Consider the following 20,801-nt stretch of genomic DNA (forward strand, 5'->3'; position numbering starts at 1 on the left):
TAACAGCGCAGCAGCACGGAGCTGGTAATTACAACTTGCCAGTTTTGGGGAAGGGTGGTTTATCAGCCTGCACGTGCATGAAGGAAGTGGGGAAAGATCAGAGACTGCAGCGATGTCTGACCAAAACCCGACTGTCAGGATTTTGCACACAGATACTGGATGTGTGTGTCTGAACCATCTTGGAAAAATTAATCTGTGGAGGCTTCATCAAGAAAAAAAAAAGAGAGAGTAAGAATTTAAGGACTATTCTAATAGTCTGCACTGTGAGAGGGCAAGTTTCACTAGCAATCCCAACAGCGATGCCACAGCTCCTGGCTGAGCTAAGGGTTTTGTGCAACACAATGTATCCTATATAGATGGAAAAACTGAGGTTTCCAACGGAACAGAGCATTTTCTCCACTCAAGCACTCATCTGAAGGAGTCTTTCACCCCGATAGGCAAGACAGAGGCAACGAAGGACAACAGAAGGTGGTGGGGAACCAAAGGAAGCATTGGGTCGGCCTATAAAGTTGAGGGCGAGAGCTGAATATTTTAAGTCACGAAGCCTGAGACAGGCAGGCTCGGTTAAACCAGCAGCGACGAGCGAGGGGCCGAGCGCCGGCTGTACTTGATGCACAGCCCCACAGAAGCGATGCTGCGGGTACAGAAACCAGGGCAGAGTTTATCTGCGCGCCAGGCAGTACCTCCGGGTAGCACCACTAAGATGACGCAGGGCTCCGAGAAGACAGCAGGGCTGCTTTGGTCCTCGGACAGCCCCCAGAAGAGCTTCGCTCGCGGGCTCCTGCCGCACCGTCTCTTTGCGAGGAAGGGCGTAGCGACGCGCGCAGGCCGGAGCCCGGAGCATAACAAGCGTTTGCCCAAGTTTAATATTACCCTTCCTAGGGAGATGCTGACTCTCCTACTTTAATTGCAGTTCAAGGGATGCAATTCCACGTGACTGCATCCCTTGCTTGTTTCCCATCCGCCCCCTTCGCGGCTCCGCGGAGCTCTCCCCGTCTACCGGGCCGAGCGAGCGGCCGGGCCACCCTCCGTGCCGGCGCCTCGCTTCCCCTCTCCAGGGTCGGTGCTGCCACCGCCAAGGAGAAGAGGAGCATCGCTGTCGGCAGCTTGCTCGGCAAGCGTCGCCTCGAAGCGCGGCGCTCGCTCCGCGCGCCCGGGCAGCGCACGGTTAAACGCACAAGCGAAGGCCCTTCAGCGGCGGCGGCGGAGGGAAGCGGTTGCTAACCCCTCCGACGGGCTGCTGGCAAGCGGCTGCAAGCGTTCACAGCGCGGCGCTTGTTCCTCAGGCTCATTAGGAGACAAAGCGGGGGAAGCTCCTGCGGGCCGGGCGCCACGGCCAAGCAGCAGGAGATCCGGCGCCTAAGCCCGCTGCTCGCTTCGGCGCGAGCAGAGGAAAGAGAGGAGGAGCTTCGGTTAAAAGAAAAAAAACAAATAACAGTAATAATTTAAGCCAACCCTTGGGCATACGAGGCAGAAGAACAGCACACGCAGGAGATCCAGCCAGGTCCTCCCCAGCACCACCCCCACGGTGTGCATCTCCTGCGCAGCTTTGGCCCCTTAGGCAGGGGGACCCCAAGAAATAGAGGCTGATTGGAACCACTCATCTTTTTTCATGTTTTCCTGGACCACAGGAATCAGTGTTGTTGAACAATGGGAGAAAAAGAAAAAAAAAAAAAAAACCTTCTACTGCAGGCAATCCCCCATGCCACCACTGTATACATCAAACAAGGAGCCATAAGACATGCAGGAGAACAGGCTAAATTTGAGATTATTCTTTCCAGGAAGTGCTTTACATTGGGAACTTCAATCCTAGCTTGCTTAAACTGGTGAAGGACAGCATGAATATAGCTAGACCACAGCAGATAATAGAAGACAGGCTGGGTTTTAATTTAAAATTACTATACACACCACACACCATTTAAACAGATTTTGGAATCCCGAATTTGTTAATCTTCCAAATTAGAAGGAGATTAACTATGTCCCATTGGGGATTATATATTATTTTTAGCTTGACAATTTTAACAGTGTCATGGATTTACCAGCACAGTTAAGTTTAATTCTTGCCATGCAGTACAACCTTCATTTTCTGAAGTGTTAACACTCTGCCTTCCACAGATGAAAAAAAAAGAACGACAGTTGTTTAGGATATTCCAAAACAAACACACACACACACACAGACAAAGACCTGATTTTCCAGCCATGTTTTACAAGTTCAGCACAGCTGAACAAAAACGGTTATCACATGTACAGCCGCATGCTTGCTGCAGCTGAGCTGCTCCTAATGGGGGTCCAAGATTTTGTTTCTGGTCAGTGGTTTGCCTCTTAAACCAGCCTTGACTGTTCAAGTTAACATGCATGAAACAAAACACCCTCCTAGTTGTCCTGCTTAAATGCAAGCGCAGGATTTGTGGTTACAGCATCGAGGACCACACTCGTTCTTCATTCAGCAAGACCCATGGCAGCTCATAACGCCCTTCACGGCTAAAGCGTGGTCCAATTCCTGTTCGCCTGGTCTTTGCCCCCTGCGCTAAGCTTTCTGGAGGAGTTTCGCTCCCTAGCTGGTTTGCCCACGATGCACACGCAGCGGGTCCCAGAGGACCCATTTCTTGCCATCATAACGGCAAAACTGAGCGCCAGGAGGTTTTGGCGCTGGCAGCAGGCTGTCTGCGGCAGTGTGCGGGGCAGCAGGAGCCAGCCCCGCACGTGGGGACGCTCGGCATGTGCCGACAGCTCCGTGGGAAGCGCAGGGCAGGCCGTGCAAGGCAGCCCCAGCCTCCCCAGCTCTGCCCTCGCTTCTCTGTATAGGCTCATGTGGAGCTGATTACCCTGTTAGTATCCAAGCAACCCGTCCCATACACTCCTACTCAGGAGAGCTGTGTCCATGATCACAAAACCCCCAGGTTATCTGACTTTGGGTGTTGCAGCTCCAAGCTGGAGCTCAGTCACCCAGGTCTAGCAGGAACTCAAACTGCAATACCCTAGGCTGTACCTGTTAGTGAAAGAGTAGCGTATGACTGCTTCAAGCTTTGGAAGTACAGAGGCTGGTTTGCAATAAGCAGGATTTTCACCTGTATCTAATGCAAGATGTACTTGTAGCAATATTCCCAGACTATCTACCCTTTATGGTTTCTTTTCTGCATATTGCTACAATATACATGGAAAATAGCAGTTTCAGCACATAGAGAAGGAAAATTTATGTAGTTAGATCTCTAAGCTCAAGGTTGGTCTAACTTGTCTGCTGGAGTGACTCTCCTTTCAACTCCAAAAAAAAAAAAACCACCCTCTAAAATGAACTTCTTGAATCACATGGGATTATTGTTGTCCGAGATTTAAAAGGGCAACAGTTTGGAGCTCCTTGCCGAGAAGAGTATTTTTCATAATACAGTGCCATTAAGATATGCAGCAGCTTGGACTTTGCAATGTGATTTCAGAGTTGTTCTCATCTGCAATAATTAAGAACTGCACTACCCACAAAGCGAGTACAGCTGCTACATTTCCTTAGGACAAAAAAAGCTAAAAGAAGGAGGATGCACCTTTGAAGCTCTGGCATAAAGACCATTACCCAGGCGAGGCGGCCGGGGCTGCGGAGCGCTGGCCTCAGCGCCTTTCCCGCGGGGTCACCGCTCTCCCACCGCTGATGTGCCCTTCCCTGCCGGAGCCAAACATTTACCAACAGCGCTGCTGCCCAGGCATGCCAGCAACAGCCCTCAGAAAACCCTAAACCTTATCATACTAAGGGCAGGAATAAAACTTGCTGGCACCAGAAACCAAATTTGTACTGCCCTTTACCACAAGCACCACACTTACTGAATTGTGTTTGAAGCACTGTAGGTTACATATTAATCTCAGATAAGCATTAACAAGGCTATCAAGAGAGCAAGCTTAGCAAGGGATAAGAGCGTCTGGAATCCTAAACTGTACCCGGCATTCAGTACCCGTCAAGGTGGCAAGGGAAATATCACCCTTGCCTGCAAAATCCTCCTCTGTGAAGGCTGGGAAGTTTGCACCATGCAGCTGAGATTTTGCTGTTTTTATACCGACAGGAAAAAACACAGCACAGGTTCAGTGGTACGGCACGACTGACATGCGTGAGCAGGTTCTGTGGAGCGAGTACCAGGACACCTAATCCAGCTGTCCTGTAACGCCCCAGGAGCATGCGCCAAAGGCGTGCTGCACCTTGTACATCCCGCTGAGCTTCCAGGCGGGCAGGAAGTCATTTCGGGTTCCACGCTGTTTTACAGCATCCCAGTAAGTCGATCCGATACGACAGTCCCTGCCAGAAGTGGTTGTTCTTCCTTGCTGAGGTGACTGGCCCAGGGTCACCAGCCCTCATCTGTGTTATGGCTCTTTAATTACTCAGTGACTTTTAAGTCAAAGTTCTCCCATATGATCCTTCTTCACACGACTGAGTCCTGGAGAAATACAAGCTCCAGATCTGTAGGGTATGCTTTACAGAACAACACAAAATCCCCTCCCTTCAACTCCTCCATAAAAAGTTACCATAAAATCCTCACATACCGTCGTGGCAGAACAGATGAGTTGAAGCTTCTCTTACGAGACCTGCATGTTTATCAAGGGATCTAAACGTGCATTCATTGAGATGAGAAACAGGGTGGGGGAAATCCATTCCAGATCCAGAAGCCAAGCTTCCCAAACAAGTTCGGAGCCAGACATTTGAGCCACCTTGGAATAGCTGAACATGCTATAGAGAAGCCGGAGCGGCTTTGAAGCAAAAACTGGCCCTCTCCTGCACCACGGATGCTCTGAGCCCCTGGGTGAACAGGCACCAGGTCTGCTGTCCCCCACGGTGAGAGACGCGGGGCAGCAGCTCCGAGCTGTGCTCGTAGCGCATCAGATATCCTGTCCCTGGGATCCCATAATGACGCATTCCCTTCGCACCCTAAAAAGACGCACTAAAAGGCCGTACATCTCCAAGCACACCTCCAAACCTCACAGACCGATCAGAGCAAGTCCAAGGAGGCTTCCAGAGGCAGCAGCGGGACACGTGCGTCCTAGCTCACACCCAGGGACGCCGCTCCCAAGTGCCCAGAGCCACCTTACCAGGCACTGGTGTAACTATGCACAGGACCAGCGAGAGCCCCAGCTAACTGCTCCAGGCATTTAAAAAACTGCCCTTAACTCTTTGCTTTGAAAGAACGGGGACGCTTACAGAGTTAACTATTCCACATGCGAAAATTTTTGGGAGGGCTCCCGGGCAAGGGAATGTGAGGGGGTGGAAGGAGCGAGCTGGGCAGGCAGCAGAGCCGCAACTCCGCGGGGCAGCCTCGAGCCGAGCGGGGAAGGACCTGAGCGCGGGCAGCTCTGCAGAGAGCATGGCGGCACACGATGGCCCTGGTTCACAGCTCCACACGTAGCTCCGGCTTCCCAGATAAACATGTCCCCATCCGGGCAGCTGGGCAGCTGCTGCTGAGCTCCCCCATCCCACTGCAGCCCACTGCCCTCCTCCTCCTCCTCCTCAGCTGCCCTTTCCCCCTACCAGCCCTGGCATAAGGCATGAGTGCTTCCCTCTGCGCTGGATAACGAGATTTTAGATTACACTGATTTATCCGCTCAAGTTATCCTACTTATCCAGGTCATGGTTGCTTCTCCAAGGTATTCCAGCTAACTACAGCCACCTTCCTTTTACCCCCTTCCTTCACGCAGACAAACCCTTGTCAGGGCTCTGCAAACACAGACCTATCAATGCCACATTTTTCTTCATCATCATCCTGCAATTTGTCTTCTTTGATCTGCTCTAGAGCCAGGTGAGGAGTCATTGCCCCGTATACAAAGGTGGGTAAGCAAAGAAACGTAGCAAAGGTTGCTCTCCTGCAAGTACAGCCTCTCCCTGGTTCGAGCAGTGGTTGTGCTGCAGAGGACTGGAGAAAAGTCCTCATCCACAAGTGACCTTTAGCCATTTTGTAGCACACATTCTCTCAGAAGCAAAGTTAACAGGGAAGCTCACCTAGCCCTGAGTTAGGAGCACACTACTTCACCAACGTGGAAGATTAGAAGTGTCAGGTAGAAACTGCAGCTACTTTAACATGGAAAAAAATTTCAACATCAACGCGGCAGTATTGGCTGCTGGATACGAGCAACCTGCACCAGAGGAGCAAGGGGCTGTCTTATGGACACCACACAAATTGCCTCAGCTGCTGGATGCGTGCAAGCACCACCCTTAGCACACCAGCCAGGGGGCAGACAACTCCTCTTGTTCTTCTGCCTGGTATTTTTCGGTGCTTATTGAATGCAAACGCACACGAGGAGCCCCGAGCATGGACTGAGAACCTGTTGTGCCCTTGGCACTGCCCCAGTGACGAATACTGAGCCCTTCATCACCACCGCTTCCAATGCAAGTGCAGGGCAAGAGATAACAGCTGGGGGAGGGGAAAGAAGCAGAATATAAAAAAGGTTTGGTGTCAGCATGCCAGCTTTAAGCGTTTTAGCTGGCTTTGCTTTCAGCTTTCTATAGTATAACAGTAAACAGGACAATTACAATGTTGACTGGCCTTTTTTCTTTTTCCTCCCCTCTTTATCTCCTCTAAACTAGGTGGAAGCAGTGTTAAACTACAGCACCCTGAAGCAAAGCAGAAAAATTCAGTCCTGCACCAGGGCACCCTCCCAGGCAGAGGTGCCTTGATTTGTCATGACCCTACAGCTGCTCCCAACCTGAGGCACAGCACAAGCGTTCCTGGAGCCGCTCACCAGGTACAGACACAGGCAGTCACCCCCCTGCTGCAGCTTTAAACCTGCAAGACAGTTTCATACAACCTAAAAAACTAGCCAGCAGGCACTGCTGGAAGGATTTGTGAGCTAGCAAGCCTGCCAAGGCCTTCCCAGCCCAAAAGGATGCTTGACCAATTCTTGACTTCAGTTGCAAGTCAGGGCAGGAGGACATACAATGGGCTTGGGCTGGAGAGGAATTGAGGCAGAGCCTCATTTGCAGTTTCGATTACCAATAAATTAAAGCAGAGAACACTTTGTACCAGCCGGTCACACAAGCATCTCAGCCAGCTTTGCACAAGGGCTCACACATCCTGCGGGACAGCAGAGAGGGACGCAAGGGCAGTGACCGGCCTCGCAGAAGCCAAACTCAGAGGCACCAACCGCAATCAACACAACAACTCTCCGCGTCCTGTATTTACCCTGGTGTCACCTCCCCTGCAGCACAGGGTACGGCTAAAATATGAGGAGGTCTGAGAACTGGAGGGGTTTGAAGTGCACAAAGCTCAAGCATCGCTCCAAATGGAGAGGAAGGCAAGACGGAACAGCAGGTGCAGCTAAGAGCACGTGCACCTGCTGGGGGAGAATTAAACAGGTTGGTTCACCTCAAAAAAGCAGAAAGTTCACCTCAAAAGCAGAAGCCACCGGTACCTGCCTTACAACACAGCCTCCTCTAGACAAGCCATTTGCTTATCTACACCTTGGGTATTTTGTAGAGAGTGCTGACAGTCACGTTCGCAGAGCTGGAGAACCACGAGTCCGCAGCTGCCCCCCTTCTGTCAAACAGCAGTGAGAATGAAGGTGGTAACCAGAATAATTCTTTTTTAAAAAGGAGAGGTGACTTAAATAGTTTTTAGACAGCTTGCATGACTGAGCTGGGACAGCTTTCACTATGCGGGCGAAGCCACGAGGTGGGGCGTGCTCACAGCACGCTCGCCGCGCGCACGGTGCGAGGCGCCCCAGGAACGCTAGCACACCTCCTGCAAGACAGACGGCTGTATACCTTGGATGCCTCTTTCCATGCTACTTCACACCGATACTGGAAAGTGCTATAGTTCACAAGTGGAAATGAAAGTTGGGTTTTTTGTTTGTTTGTTTGTTTTACTAGCCCTCAATATCTGCTCATAGCAATACTTCCTTCCTCCTCGGCAAGTACTCAGAAATAGCACGGCACAAAAGGCTTGATACTAGCGCTGCTTCTAGCGTTGCGCCTCCCGGGGCGAAGCGCTACCGTGCCATCACCCCCGCAAGTCAGGACTACCACGAAACCACATCACGTCCCGAGATTGAGGCCCTGGCGCAAACCCAGGCGTGTCACTCAGCTCGCGCTGCAACCCAACGCCATACCACCAAGTCGCCTCGCTGCCCGGATGGAGAAAAAGCAGCAGCTGTTCCAGGCTAAGGCTGCAACTGCCCGTGGTGCCTGCGGGTTAGCAGCACAGCTAGCAAACCAGTTACCCTGAAAAATGAGGAGAACTGCTCTTTCTGCAAGATGTATAACAACTTGCCAAAGGGCTCCCACCCGGCAATACACCTCCAGCACAGGGTCATGCCTAAGGCCCCTAGGCAGAAAGGGTAGCAAGGAAAACTTTATTCTTTTACAACCCTCCTGCTGCCAGCACTGCTTTTGCCTTTCCCCGAGACCCGGAAAGAAAAATCTAGCGATGAGCACAGACCTGCTGCAAGCACCAAAGCCCCCGAGGGCAGCGTGGGCCAACGGCAGCCACAGCGGGTGGGTGCTGCGGGGTCTCCCCTGAACGGACCAGAGCATCTCATCTGCTGAGGACACAGAGAAAGCTTGGACAAGGGCTGCTTTTATGGAAGGCAAACGACAGCCAAGAGCCAGCCAGTCTCCCTAATCTGCTAGCATAGGGTCTTACATGTCTGGAAACACGGTTTCAAATTGCATTTGGGAAAGCAAGAAAAGGAAGATGTTTTCTCGAAATTCTGCAGGATGTCGAATGACTAACATCAATTACAAGCTCCTGCTTCCCCCTCGCTGCTTCCAACTTTTCCTGCCTGATTTTGCACTCAGTTAACACTGCTGCCCAAAACGCACCCGCTGAACTGCCGCTCTTCTTGAGAAAAGCGAGCCCCGCTGCACCGGAACGGCTGAATAATATTCTTGCTCAACAGCTAGTCTCCAGGCTGGCATTTTCAAGGGCTTTGATCCATTTCAAAGGCGGCAATAAGCTTAGCCCTTGATTAAATACATAGTATAATCCACCTAAATCTTGTTAGCCGAGAAGCAAGTCGCTCAAGCCAAGAAGCAAGTCGCTCGTCTCACTAGTTGCAGGTGGCGTTTTATTTCCCTGCCGGGAAGCACCGCAGCAGTCTCCGGCGTAGCGGTGCCTCTTGCGGGGCCCAGAGCCGCAAGGGCCGAAAGCGCTGAAGCAGCAGGTAGCTCCGCGCAGAGGAGCTGGCGGCCGCCGCAAAAAGGCATGGCGTTCGGCGCGCCAGCAAGCTTTTATTGATTCAAAGCACGGAAGTTCATGCACAGCTTCCCCTGCAACAGGAAAGCACCGCTAGCAAAAGGAGAAGGCATTTGCACCAGCGCTGCCAGCAGACACAGGCTTGCCGCACAGCAAGGCTCAGCAGGTACCCGACAGTCAGCAACGCGCCGAAAAACCCCCACCAGCTCTGCGGCGAGAGAAATCACTGACGCCGAGGGAGGCAGGTTACGGGGTGGAAAGAGGATGCCCGGCAGCTCTGGGGGAATTTTACGCTCTATTGGTCATGCTTCTCCTACTTCGGAAAGGATGAATCAATAGCACAGGGGAAAAATCGAGCATGTTTAAAGCATTAGCAGAAAGGCCTGCTTTACAACTTTGAAGCGCACCACTACGAGCATGACTCTTGGCTGGCAGACGAGCAAGAGCCGTGCTCCGAAGGCGCTCGAGGAGGTCTGCAGCACCGGTCGATGCTGGTGCCAGGCTTGCAACGGCTCGTGATGCCCCTCCTTACCCACACCGGCCCCACTCCTGCCCTGTTTGGCTCGGGAATGATTTTTTTAAAGTCTACTGATAAGTCTTTCAGACCGTACAGAGGAAGAATATCTAGCAGGGGAAAATAGGAATCTATTTTTAAGCCCAGAAGCAGGAGGAAGCATAAACTTTGTTTCCCCTAGCAGGTTTCTGTTAGCGCGCCTCCCGAGAGCCGCCGTCGCCAGCTCTGCAGCGAGCGGCGCTCCACGGTTCAGCGATTGCCACAGCAACCAGCTCTCGCCACGTACGCGACAGCACTGCAGCGACGTCGACTCCAAAAAAAAAAAATAATAATAATCATGCTAGGATGTGGGATAGAAGAGATCTGCTCCCAAGATTGCAGTGTATTTTTAATCGAGTAATTAGAACGCAAATGCCACGAACAGTGTTATTCCTCCCCAGTTCTCCGAGGGTTTCCCACGCAGAGGCAGCGGATACGTTGCACATGGATCGGCCCCACGGCACAGTAACCCCACCGGCGAGGCTGCCTCCAGCTGCGGGAGCCGCAGCCCTGCACGTCCCCGCTCCGGGGCTACGTTAGCGGCTCCGAGGCTCCCTACAGCAGCCAGGCACCTTGCAACCGCCGCTGAAAGGCTGCAAGTTAATTTAACTGTGTAAATATGTTATGTGGATTCTGCAGTCTCAATTACCTTAAAAAGCCCAGGCACAGATCTTGGAGGGATTGCACGGAGGAGGGAGAAACTAGTTTAAGAATTTGGGGACACGCACACAAGAAAAAGCCACACGCTTGGGCACAATCCCAAAGCACAATCTCCGGCAGCTAGGAAAAAATCTTCACAGGAATTCATAAAACAAAAAAAAGCAGCAGATAGGAGTGAAATCTCCCTTAATCAAGTACTACACAGGAAGGCTGAGCAGAGAAAACGTGCTGCTGAGCGTGCAGGGCTCGCTAGGCACCAGCTGGTGCGACAGAAATCATTCCTTCGGCATTTGTATCCTCCGCCAGAGTCAGGAAAGGGAAAGGGCTGCCCGCAGAGCAAGCGTGTTTGATAAATGACAGCAGTTGAGCATTGCAGGGGCATTTCACTGCTTCAGAGGTTGCTGCTATAACAATCTTCTCTGACTCAGCAGCAGAAAGGGACGCCGGGAAGGAAGCACCATTTACAAGAGAGAGGGGGAAAAAAAAAAAAAAAAGGCATGCATTATTAATATGGATTCTGGCAGTAAGACATGAGTTGGAAAAACACTGAGGGGAAAAAATATGACTGCAGACCAAGAGACAGAGCTGTGTGTGTCTGAGCATTTCACGCTTCTCCCCGGGAAGCTGGAGATGTCCAGCCGGGAGGGAGGGAGGGAGGGGAGGGCCGGGCCAGGCGCCCTCGGCTTCCCCTCCACAGCCTCTCGGGCTAACGGGAACTGCACGTTTGCTGCGAGGAACTTAACCTGGCACTACTTTCTGTCTTGAAGCCATTTGCTGCAGTCCTAAACAGAGTACTGAAAACACAGCAAGTGTCAGGCATGGCCCGGGCTGTATGTTGAAAACTATGACGCTGCAGTTGGGGGTTTTCCTGCTCTGGAATACATCCGTTTTAGCCAGTTTATTTAACTGCAGCCTCTAAGTCTGTTGTTGACTCCTGATGCTTCTTTCATTTATTTGCTTTCTGATCCGCTAACTAGTTGCCACCCAGCACTGCCCTCCCTGGCGTGGTCTATTCCTGGGGCCAGCAGAAGAGTTTGGTCCCCACCACAACCAACGCTGCAGCAAGGGCAGAGCCTGCAGAAGGACCCATGCGCCCGCTTTTAAGGTGGCAAAGTGGCACAGACAGGTCAGCAACCAGCCAGGTGCCCAGGGGCTGCCATGCGGATGGGGCAGCCGCACACGTCTGAGCACCGCACGGCTTCACGGCACCAAAGGAACAAGTCAGCCCGCACGGCGCGACGTCAGCCCAGGACCGAGAAGGCCAGCCAGTTTGGTGACTCTGTTTAACCATCAACCTCACCTTGGCTTCCTGTTTTCTCCAGCTTACAAGAATTAATAGCCATGCACCCACGCTAACTAGTATTTGATTGAACGTATGAGTTGCACAATGCATTCGCTGAATATTCACGTGCCACAGCACGTTAGCATCCAGCTGACGCGTTCTGGCGAAGGAACGGGCACGAAGTACAGAACAGGCATTTCCCCTTCCCTGCAAGGTGGGCAAGCGGGAGTCAGGCAGCACTTGACTCCTTAGCGCATTGCAGTATTTGTTTTTCCATTTTATTCTATATGCTTTGTAGACTTTTAAGAGGCCAGAGGCACCTTATAAACATTAGCTGTCCTATCACTTAACATCCAAAACTCCTGTTTAAGTCAGGGCCTCTCCACACCTGCTCGTGAAAGGTATTGCGGAAGGGAGACACTATAAATTAAGTTTATGTGCTCTCCTATCACCGACATCACAGCAGAGAGCTCCGCAAGCTCGGCGGCCTTGTTTGCAGAGTAACCCATTGATCCCTTACCAGAAGCATTTTGGCAGCGTATCAGCATATTTAAAGTTTCAGCGGAGTCTGGTCCTCAGCCTCTCCAAAGCAAAGAGGATAGCTAAGGCAGCGCCGGTATTCAAGGAGCCCTTTTGAGCGTTTGTACGATGAGCGATAGCATTCAAGTAAAACCGATCAATTGTTTTGCCATAAAACTCCCTAGATATGTAAACACCACTGTCTGAAGAGTATTGCGTGTACCACAGCCTGACATGGGGTTGTGCCAAGCGTTTTTTCCAGAGTGTATTTGTTTTCTCCCTTTTAAGTGTGCAGTGACATTCTCCACACAAGTTTTTCACAATCGTTAGCGTTCAGATCAGACAGGCCGAGGGAGAGCGCTCTGCGGGAGCGTTTGGGCGCCGCGCTCCCAACACCGGCCCCTCCGAGCGGGCCGCACTGGGGAGACGCGCGGCCCGCGCAAATCCCGCCAGGAGCAGAGCCAGCTCAGGCGACGTAGGACTTCAGAGCAAGACCCTTGCACAACCGAAGCAGTATTTACATGCCTTGGAAAAAACAAAGCGCCAAATCAGGTGCATCAAAACTTTGACTGTGTACGAACCGCCCACGGTTACTACAAGACAGAATTAGACCCTTTAACCCGTCTCCCACCCAGGGACCACGGTTCGTTCGGTCACCAAGTATAAACAAAACCAGGAAGGCCTCAAAGGTTCTGTTTGTAGTGGCAGCGGGCCACTAGTGCGCTCCCCGGTGCTCCCGTGCCCCCGGGGACGCTGCCCCCGAGACGACTGTTACCCGTGCTGCCCTTTCGTTGCTCCTGGGACTGCTCCAAACAGCAGGTCAGGATACGCCTGCTGGGCGGTTACATCACACTTCAATGTTTTTGGCCTACCTTTCCTATCAAAATAGTAGCTCCAAAATAATGCTAAGAGCCTTAGCATTGTTAGAAATGTTAGATCTAACAATTGCAATTTAATCCCTCCCCAACCCACAAACAGGACATCTACCGACATATCTCAAAGGCTTCCGGATTTTCTTCCTCACGTCATCATGTCTCCTTGATCAAATCACTTAACACCTTTGAACTTCAGCAGCAGACTTTCTACCCCATCTCTCAAGACAGGACTGTCATATCAACAGTATTTAAAACATATGCTAGACAACCTTAAAACATGTATTACCACACTAATGCCCTTATGTTCAAAATGCAGCCAAAGATGCAGTAAGACAAATAGTCCAAACGCAAACAAGACAAGGAAAAGCTAGTATGAAAATAATCCTCACTATCAAATTAACCCAGCAAGATTGTGTCAAAGCGAATACATATTCTAGTGTAAGTCACAACAATGCTTTAAAAATAGAGCCGTTGGGGAAGACTTTCCCGCTCTGCATAGCTGCATATTGGTTTCTCTTCCAGAAGCTCTCGCTGGGGGCTGCTGCCAAAACAAGCGCCAACATGGCTCCGCAGAGCCTTCTCCAGGCGGCCACATCAGCCGCCCTGGGGGAAGCGAGGCATGTTATGCGGCACCCCCTGGCAAGGCTACCCCAGAAGTTCCAATGCAACAAGCATTTAAAGACTCCATGCTCTGCTTGGGTGTTAAAAGCCGCCAACGCTAACAGCACGGACATCGGAACAAGCGCAACACGCACAGCTCCCCGTGTTGCTCATCTCCATTCTTCGCAGAGTCGTCTCCAGGGTATCCATCATACCCTCACGGAGCAGATGCTGTCTGAGTTAATACAATTAATGAGTCCACCTGGAAAAGAGGCAGACGCAGCTCAGGAAACAAAGCAGCAGCCTCAGTCCCTTTATCTCTAGCAGAGCCGCCAGCCACCAGCAGCTGCTGAGAGCCTGTTGAAACCGCGGCCTTCCCACCCACGCCCCCAGCTGCCCACCTCCTCGGCTGCGCTTCTGCTCAGTACCTGGAGGGGACTGAAAGGGTCCAGGGACCATTCTGAAACCACAAAACTTATACAGGTTATTTATTAGCTTTCTCAAATGTAGGAAGACCAGGTTTCCTGGAAATCTAGCACTCACATTTTTGCTATATAAGGTTTGGTCCACTGCATGTCATTAAAGTTGTGATGCACTTAACTTGCAAACACCAACCATTACATGGAAGCTTTTGCGGCTTATTCATCAGCTTTCACAAGTTCTGCCTTAGAGAGATAATGCCGACAAGAAGTGAACCCATTCACACGCTACCTGCAGTTGCAACGCCGAGCAAACCACTAGCAGAATGACCCAAACCAGAAGTGCCTGACCAACAGCACAGACCACTGTCAAGCGTACTTAACAGGCAAAGAAAAACGTAGTAGTTCACTAGCTTTCTCCCCCTCAAAGGAGCCCTGCAATTTTTGAGCCTTGACCAAAAAAAGCCTCCAAGGGATGCGTCGCATCACCAGGGTCGTGGGCACATTACCACGGTAATAACTGTGCAAACAGGGCTGCAGAGAGCCTCCCAGTTGCACGCGCTTTTTAAGAAACATCAAGTCCTAGAACTAGCCAGTCCCAAAGAAGGGACTATTTATACCAGCTACTGACAGCCTCCTTCCACATTTAACATAGGGGAGCCATGAACTCCAATTCTAGTTGTAAGCAGCACTCAGGGATATCTCTTACTGCCACTAGTCGCTCACTGTCGTATTTGATGACTGCAAAACCTTAGTGGAATATATTGAGAAACTGGGTTGTTCCTTCTTTAGGTTCCAAAATTCTGCTCGACAGATCTTTTAGGGAAAGGGAGCAGAGGGTAAAATAGGTCAGCATTGCCAGAGTTTTCATAGTAAAATACTACACTTCTTTACATTGTAAAAAGACGATCTCAAGAGTTAAAGCCAAAACTACTACAGCACAAATCTTGTTTCGTTTTCCTGAGCTGCACCTCACCATCACTTTCCATCCTTGCAGGACCAGCGCCCACTCGCAAGAGGAGAGAGAAAACCCAGCAAGCCACCACGTGAGCCATAAAACCAGCAGCTGCCCCCAGTTTCTTCCACACGAAGCAACGGCATTGGGGGCACAGCAGCGCGCTCGGCAAACAGAGCTGGGCAGCGGCACTCTGCTCGTCGCAGCTACCGGAGCTGGGTACCCCCTCACGGCAGCACGCCGCACCCCTGCGGCCAAAGCACTGGTCGAAACAGGAAAAAATAAATATTTTACTGTTTTCACAACTGGAACTACTCTGTACTAGAGATTTGCCAGGATGATACATTAAATAACCGAACTGGATCAGCCACGTTTGGCAGTATAACATTCTTACGAGGAATCAGTGTCAAATGAGATGTACAAAAAACTGCTATGGCTATTAGTTGCCGCAGTATTTTATTGCTGTCCGTTGAAATGCAGCATCAAAGGAATAGTGTTTCAAAGCATTTTTACCTGTCAAAATCAAGTTCTTTTGTTATAACTTCAATTCAGGCCTAAGGCGGGTAACTCATGCCCTCTCTGACAGGTGTGGAGCAATTCATGTGAAGTTTTGAGGAAGCAAAACCAGAGGGAATTACAGCTCTCTCACAAAGAAGGTAATAACAGCCTTTCAGGCAATCATCTAAATTCTCTGCATTATTTTCCTATGTCAGATTCAAGCAAATAAGACTCCAGCACAAGCCCAAGTTAAAAAAAACAAAAAAACAAAAAAAAAACAAAAAAAACACACAACCCAGGCTCTTCTAAGAGCCACCATCTGGAGAGACCTCAGGGAAAATGAAAAGCTGCTGCCCAAACCCCAGGGAAGGCCTCTGACCTTCATCCTCCCAGGTTATGTAGCAACAACCCGCCAAGGGGCTCGAGTACAAGGTCTGAGAAATTCCTGCTGTCGAAGTGAAAGTAACCCAGATGAGACAGTGACTTGCAGCACAGGCGACTTGTGAGAGCACCACTGTTTTGAGCTGCAAGATGGAATTTCCTTCGATTTCCTAGTCACTGTTAAAAGAACACAATTACTGGCAAGAAAGGATGTTTTTAGGAAAGCTGCATTAACCACCCTACCATGGAAACGTAAGGCAGCCAGGGATTCTTACCATAGCTCCGTGAAAGATCGATGGCCCTCTGAACGATACATAAGAAATGGGGACCAGGATCAAACAGAAACAGTGACTCAGCGCTGCGCTTCGGGGGCAGTTTTCATTTGCACGTGCGTCCTCCTTGCTCCAGCCCCACGTTCTGCGATTGCAGACAGCACAATTTAGGTGAGTTTATTTGTGCACATACCTTTCTGAGAAACTAGAAGCACTCAGTATTGCAGTCACAGAAAACGAAAGCCTCGGTCAGAACGGAGATTGGAAAGCCTTTCCTCAATTTGGGCTTGCAAAAGAAATGCACAGCAGCACGCTGGGCTCTGGAGCGCAACGAGACGGATGGGCCAGCTGACCCACGTGCCAACTCCTGCTACTTATTCTAAAGATTCAGCCAGCGCAATAGTTTGCAATTAAAACCCAGTCTGCTTTGCAGCCCTTGCAAGTATCACTGCAGTTCACAGCAAGGCCTTGGAGTAAGATACGTTGCAAGGCAGCCGATTAGAGAAACGCACCTTATCATCCTTAACAGCCCTGCTTCTTACCTGCTGCCTTGCAGCACTTCCCTGGCACTCAGCTAGAACGTGGGGCCGCAGGCGAAAGGGTGGCATTCGGGTACAAAAGAGCAGGTCCTTGGGCCCAGAGCCGCTGCGTCTTTAACAAGCGGCCGAGCTTTGGCCCCGGTTTGCCGCGGAGCCGCCCGAGCAGCTGCCGCACATAATGCACAATGGCACCGACGGGACAGCGCCGCGCAAGGGCCCGAGGATCAGCCGGGAAGAGAAGGGGACCCCCCCGAACCGGCGCCACCAGCTCGGTGCCCAGCGCCCGCTGACTCTCTCAAGGTGGATTTGGAAGCTCGGGCCCGAGGAAGCGAATAAATATGTAATTTCGAGGAGGACACACACAAGCGTTTTATTTGTGCGCTGCGGAGGAGGAGATGCTGGCTGTTTACATTGGATTGCTCTGCACAAACTCAAGGCTGCGAGACGATTTGCTGGTTTCGTAGGCAAAAATCTCATTTAAGGACATAAGTGAGGAGCTAGGCCAGGCGTGGACAAGGCAAGTGTAAGCCCCGAATGCCTCAGACCCCCTGCGGGTACCAGACATAGCAGCGCGGGGAGCACCCAGACGGCTGGTGCCGTCCTGAGCAACCTCCAGCCTTGGAGGGCTCCCCACTTCCCATCCCTGAAGGGCATCAGCTTTTCTAGCTTTATTTTGTCCTCCTCTATCTTTTCCAGTTGTCAAGGGAGCTGTCAAGCCAAAAGCTCAATGCCAATAAGCTGAGGCAGCACCCAGAAGCGCAACGGTCCCAGTTTTCTCCTGGAACTAGGATACTACGGCTTAAAACCAACAAGCCTCAGCAACTCCACAGATCTTTCTCCAACCTCACCCCAGGGCTTGCAACGCACACGGTTAAAGGTCCTTAGAGCAGGCTTGGCTTCACTGCCAGGGTGCTTCGCCCAGCTCTGCCCTGGGCCACGCTGCCAACACGACGCCTGAGCAGCACCCGGGGACTCCGACTGCTGCCTCCCAGCACCTGCCCCCGGTGCACCGGGAAAAGATGCGGTTCCAGCCGAGGACGGAGTGACACCTCCTGGGTTGGGGCAGACTCACTGCAGACCAAGACATGGCCAGAGGGTTGCAGTTCTGCATGGTCTGTTCCCCCCAAAAAGCTGAGGTTTGCTTTCGGAGCAGGTGTTCATCAACATTACACATTAAGCAAAAATTAAAGCCATTTAAGGCCTAATCTTTGGCTGGTTCAAGCTTGCAGTCAGCTTCCTCAACTTAGGTCCTACTTACTTGGATTTTTTACATCAGGGGTGGTAAAGGAATACAATTAATCACTCCTCTTCCCATGTTTTAGCTCACTATTTTTCAGCCTCTTCCCTGCATTACGACAGAGGCTTCTCCAAGCTCTCCAGAGTACGAAGGAAAAACAGACCAGCCCAACTCCACCGCAAGGGGAAGGTGTCAGCCAGTTCAAACACCGCCAGGGCTACAGAACATACAGTTTACAACATTTCTGCTTCACACCCCATGCGGTTGATTTATTAACATCTAGAGCACAGTTCATCTCCTATCAGTAAAACTCACTTTGCTTCCAAGTTTCTCCTTTTTTTTTTTTTTTTTGGCTGAAGTGATAAGAAAAAAAAAAAAAAAAAAACACCTCTCCAAGAGTTCAGAGGATGAGCTTCACCACTCTGGGAATGCAGGGTTGGGTTTTCTACAGATTCCCCTGTAGGCCTGGGAGAAGTCTATGCAGAAGCCCAGCCCGTGCAGCAGGCTACGAGCTCCACGGCCTGCCTTGCGTCCTCCCACCCAGCCACGGAGCTGATAAGCAGCAAAGAAATTCCTTGCCCCAGTCCAAGCAGATGACATCCACAAATACCTGCTGCAGAGCAAAACACAACTTTTCACATCGCTGCTCACGATGTAAAGGTCAGCGGCTCCATTTCCTGAGCGGGGAAACCAGCCATGTGTTTCCAAAGCTGCTTGCCTCCACCTTACAATTTTTGCAGAAGACATCCTCTCTCCTGCCATACAAAGGGCTACAGGATGCATCTGATCAAACAGCCATCAGCGCCATCACGGCGCAGCCTCCGCGGCAAGCTCACGGGAAGAGTCACGCTGCACTTGCAAAGGGGCCACGCGGCGGTCACGCTGCCCATTAGCACTGGTATGAAATCGTCCTCGAACAGATGCAGAGCGGCTGCTGAGCTGCATGCTCGGGGCAGCCCCACAGGGGCACCGCGGGAGCTCGGTGACCTCCGAGGCCAGGACACAGGGCCCGGGGGGACAAGGGGCTCTGGTGGGAGGCTGGAGGAGGCGCAGTCCTGCCACCGTTTCTGCCCAGAGCACGCGTCTCTGCCAGGAGGCCGTCACCCCCCAGCCCACCCCCAGTTTAACCCCGTGAAAGGCTTCCCATGCTCGGGGGCAGCCACGGGACGCAATCTGTACATAAAACCGTGCAGAAGTCACCTTGAGGACATGCATCAGTCTCGGTGGGATCTCCCAGCTAGGTTTGGTGAGCAAATGCCAATGACATTTCAAGGAGAAACTCCCACTAGCAAGGTTTCTTTTAAAGGAATGTTTTAAACAAATTGCTACAAAGTTGCATGGAAGGCCGAAAGACTGCGAGCCCTGGCTGCTTGCAGAAGCGAGATACGCTCTATCAAGACAACGGTTGTTTCCTAAGGCACAGAAGCTCCCCCATATCTCACACGAGAAGCAGAAGGGCAGGCAACCAGCCGGGTCCCGCCACCAAACAGCAGCCCTTTGGGGGCGCAGCTACGCCTGGCACCTTGGACGCACAGCACATACAGGAAAAAAAAGAAAAAAAAAAAAAGGAAGAGGAAGGGAACGCTCGCCGCTTTAAAAACACACACTTCTCATCTTTCTACTTCACACAAAGAGTAGGATATCCTCCAGAGAGGGTGCAGACCGCAAGCACTTGGACAATACTCCACTTCTTCCAAACAAACTCGCCAGCGGCCAGCAGGCTCGAGGCTCCCGCCGGCGAGCGGCGGCCCAGAGCCGGGCCGGGGCCGAGCGGCGCAGGGCGATCGGCACCTCCGGGCCGCCCGCAGCCGGTCGCAGGCAGCGCGCCGCGAAGACAAATCATAAATCATCACAAATCATAATAATAACAGCAATAACGATGATGATAAGCAAGGGAAGGCGCGCGCATCCCGGGGGCAGACGCGGCCACCCCGCAGGCCCGGCGGGCGGGCACCGCGCAGGGCCGGGCCGGGCCCGCGGGCGCTGCGCGGGGGCGCAGCGGGGCCCGGCCGCCCCCCGCGCCCGGGGCCGCCCCGCGGGATGCTGCGGGGCCCCGCGGCGGCCCCCGGGCCCGGCAGCCCGCATTACTCAGCGTTTCCACCGCGAGAGCGCAGCCCCCGCCCCCGCGGCCCGGCCCGCCGCCGCCGCTTACCGATGCCCGGCGCCACATAGACGAAGTAGAGGAAGGAGGAGGAGAGCGAGAAGAGGAAGAGCGCGGCCAGCAGCGAGCGCCGGGGCAGCAGCCGCCAGGCGCCACGGGGGCCGCGGGGCCACCGCATGGCCGATGCGCCGCCGCCCTGCCGCACCGCCGCCGCCGCCGCCGCTCACATGCGCCGAGGCCCGGCGGGACGCGCCGCGCCGGGGCCGCTCCGAGCCGCCGCCCGCGCCCAGCGCCGCCGCATGAATGAGCCGGGCGGGGCGGGGCGGGGCGGGGCGGCGCGGGGGCGGGGCGGCGCGGGGGCGGGGGCGGGGGCGGGCCGCGCCCGGGCACCGGCTGCAAGGTCCCGCCGCCGCCGCCGCCGCCGCCGCCGCAGCTAGGGATCCTCGGCAAAGGCCCGCCGCCGCCGCCGCCGCCGCCCGTGGCCCTGGACACCTGGAGGCGGCCCTGGGACACCAGTGATGCCTCTGGGACGGCCAGAGGTGGCCCTGGACATCTAGGGATGGTTCTAGGACGGCAATGAGGGCCCCGGGACGCCTAGCAATGGCCGCAGGACACCAGCGATGGCCCTGGGACACCCAAAGATGGCCTTGGGACACACAGCAACGGTTCTGGGACACCTGCTCTTGGCCCTTGGACACCACTGATGGCACTGGAAGACCAGACAAATGGTCTGGAATGCCCAGCAACGGCATGGG

The 20,801-nt window shown here is 52.8% G+C and overlaps 1 protein-coding gene across 1 annotated transcript in view; it reads right to left on the reverse strand.

The window, feature by feature from the left end:
• B4GALT5 (beta-1,4-galactosyltransferase 5) overlaps nucleotides 1–20,247 on the reverse strand; it is a 41,508-nt gene extending 21,261 nt beyond the window's left edge. Inside the window, exon 1 of the mRNA XM_067307786.1 lies at nucleotides 20,098–20,247. Within this exon, the coding sequence (XP_067163887.1) occupies nucleotides 20,098–20,224 (127 nt within the window). The 5' untranslated portion in view covers nucleotides 20,225–20,247. The remainder of the gene's footprint in view (nucleotides 1–20,097) is intronic.
• Between the last annotated feature and the right edge of the window lie 554 nt (nucleotides 20,248–20,801).

Source organism: Apteryx mantelli, chromosome 18 (assembly GCF_036417845.1).
Source record: "Apteryx mantelli isolate bAptMan1 chromosome 18, bAptMan1.hap1, whole genome shotgun sequence".
Lineage (NCBI taxonomy): Eukaryota > Metazoa > Chordata > Aves > Apterygiformes > Apterygidae > Apteryx > Apteryx mantelli.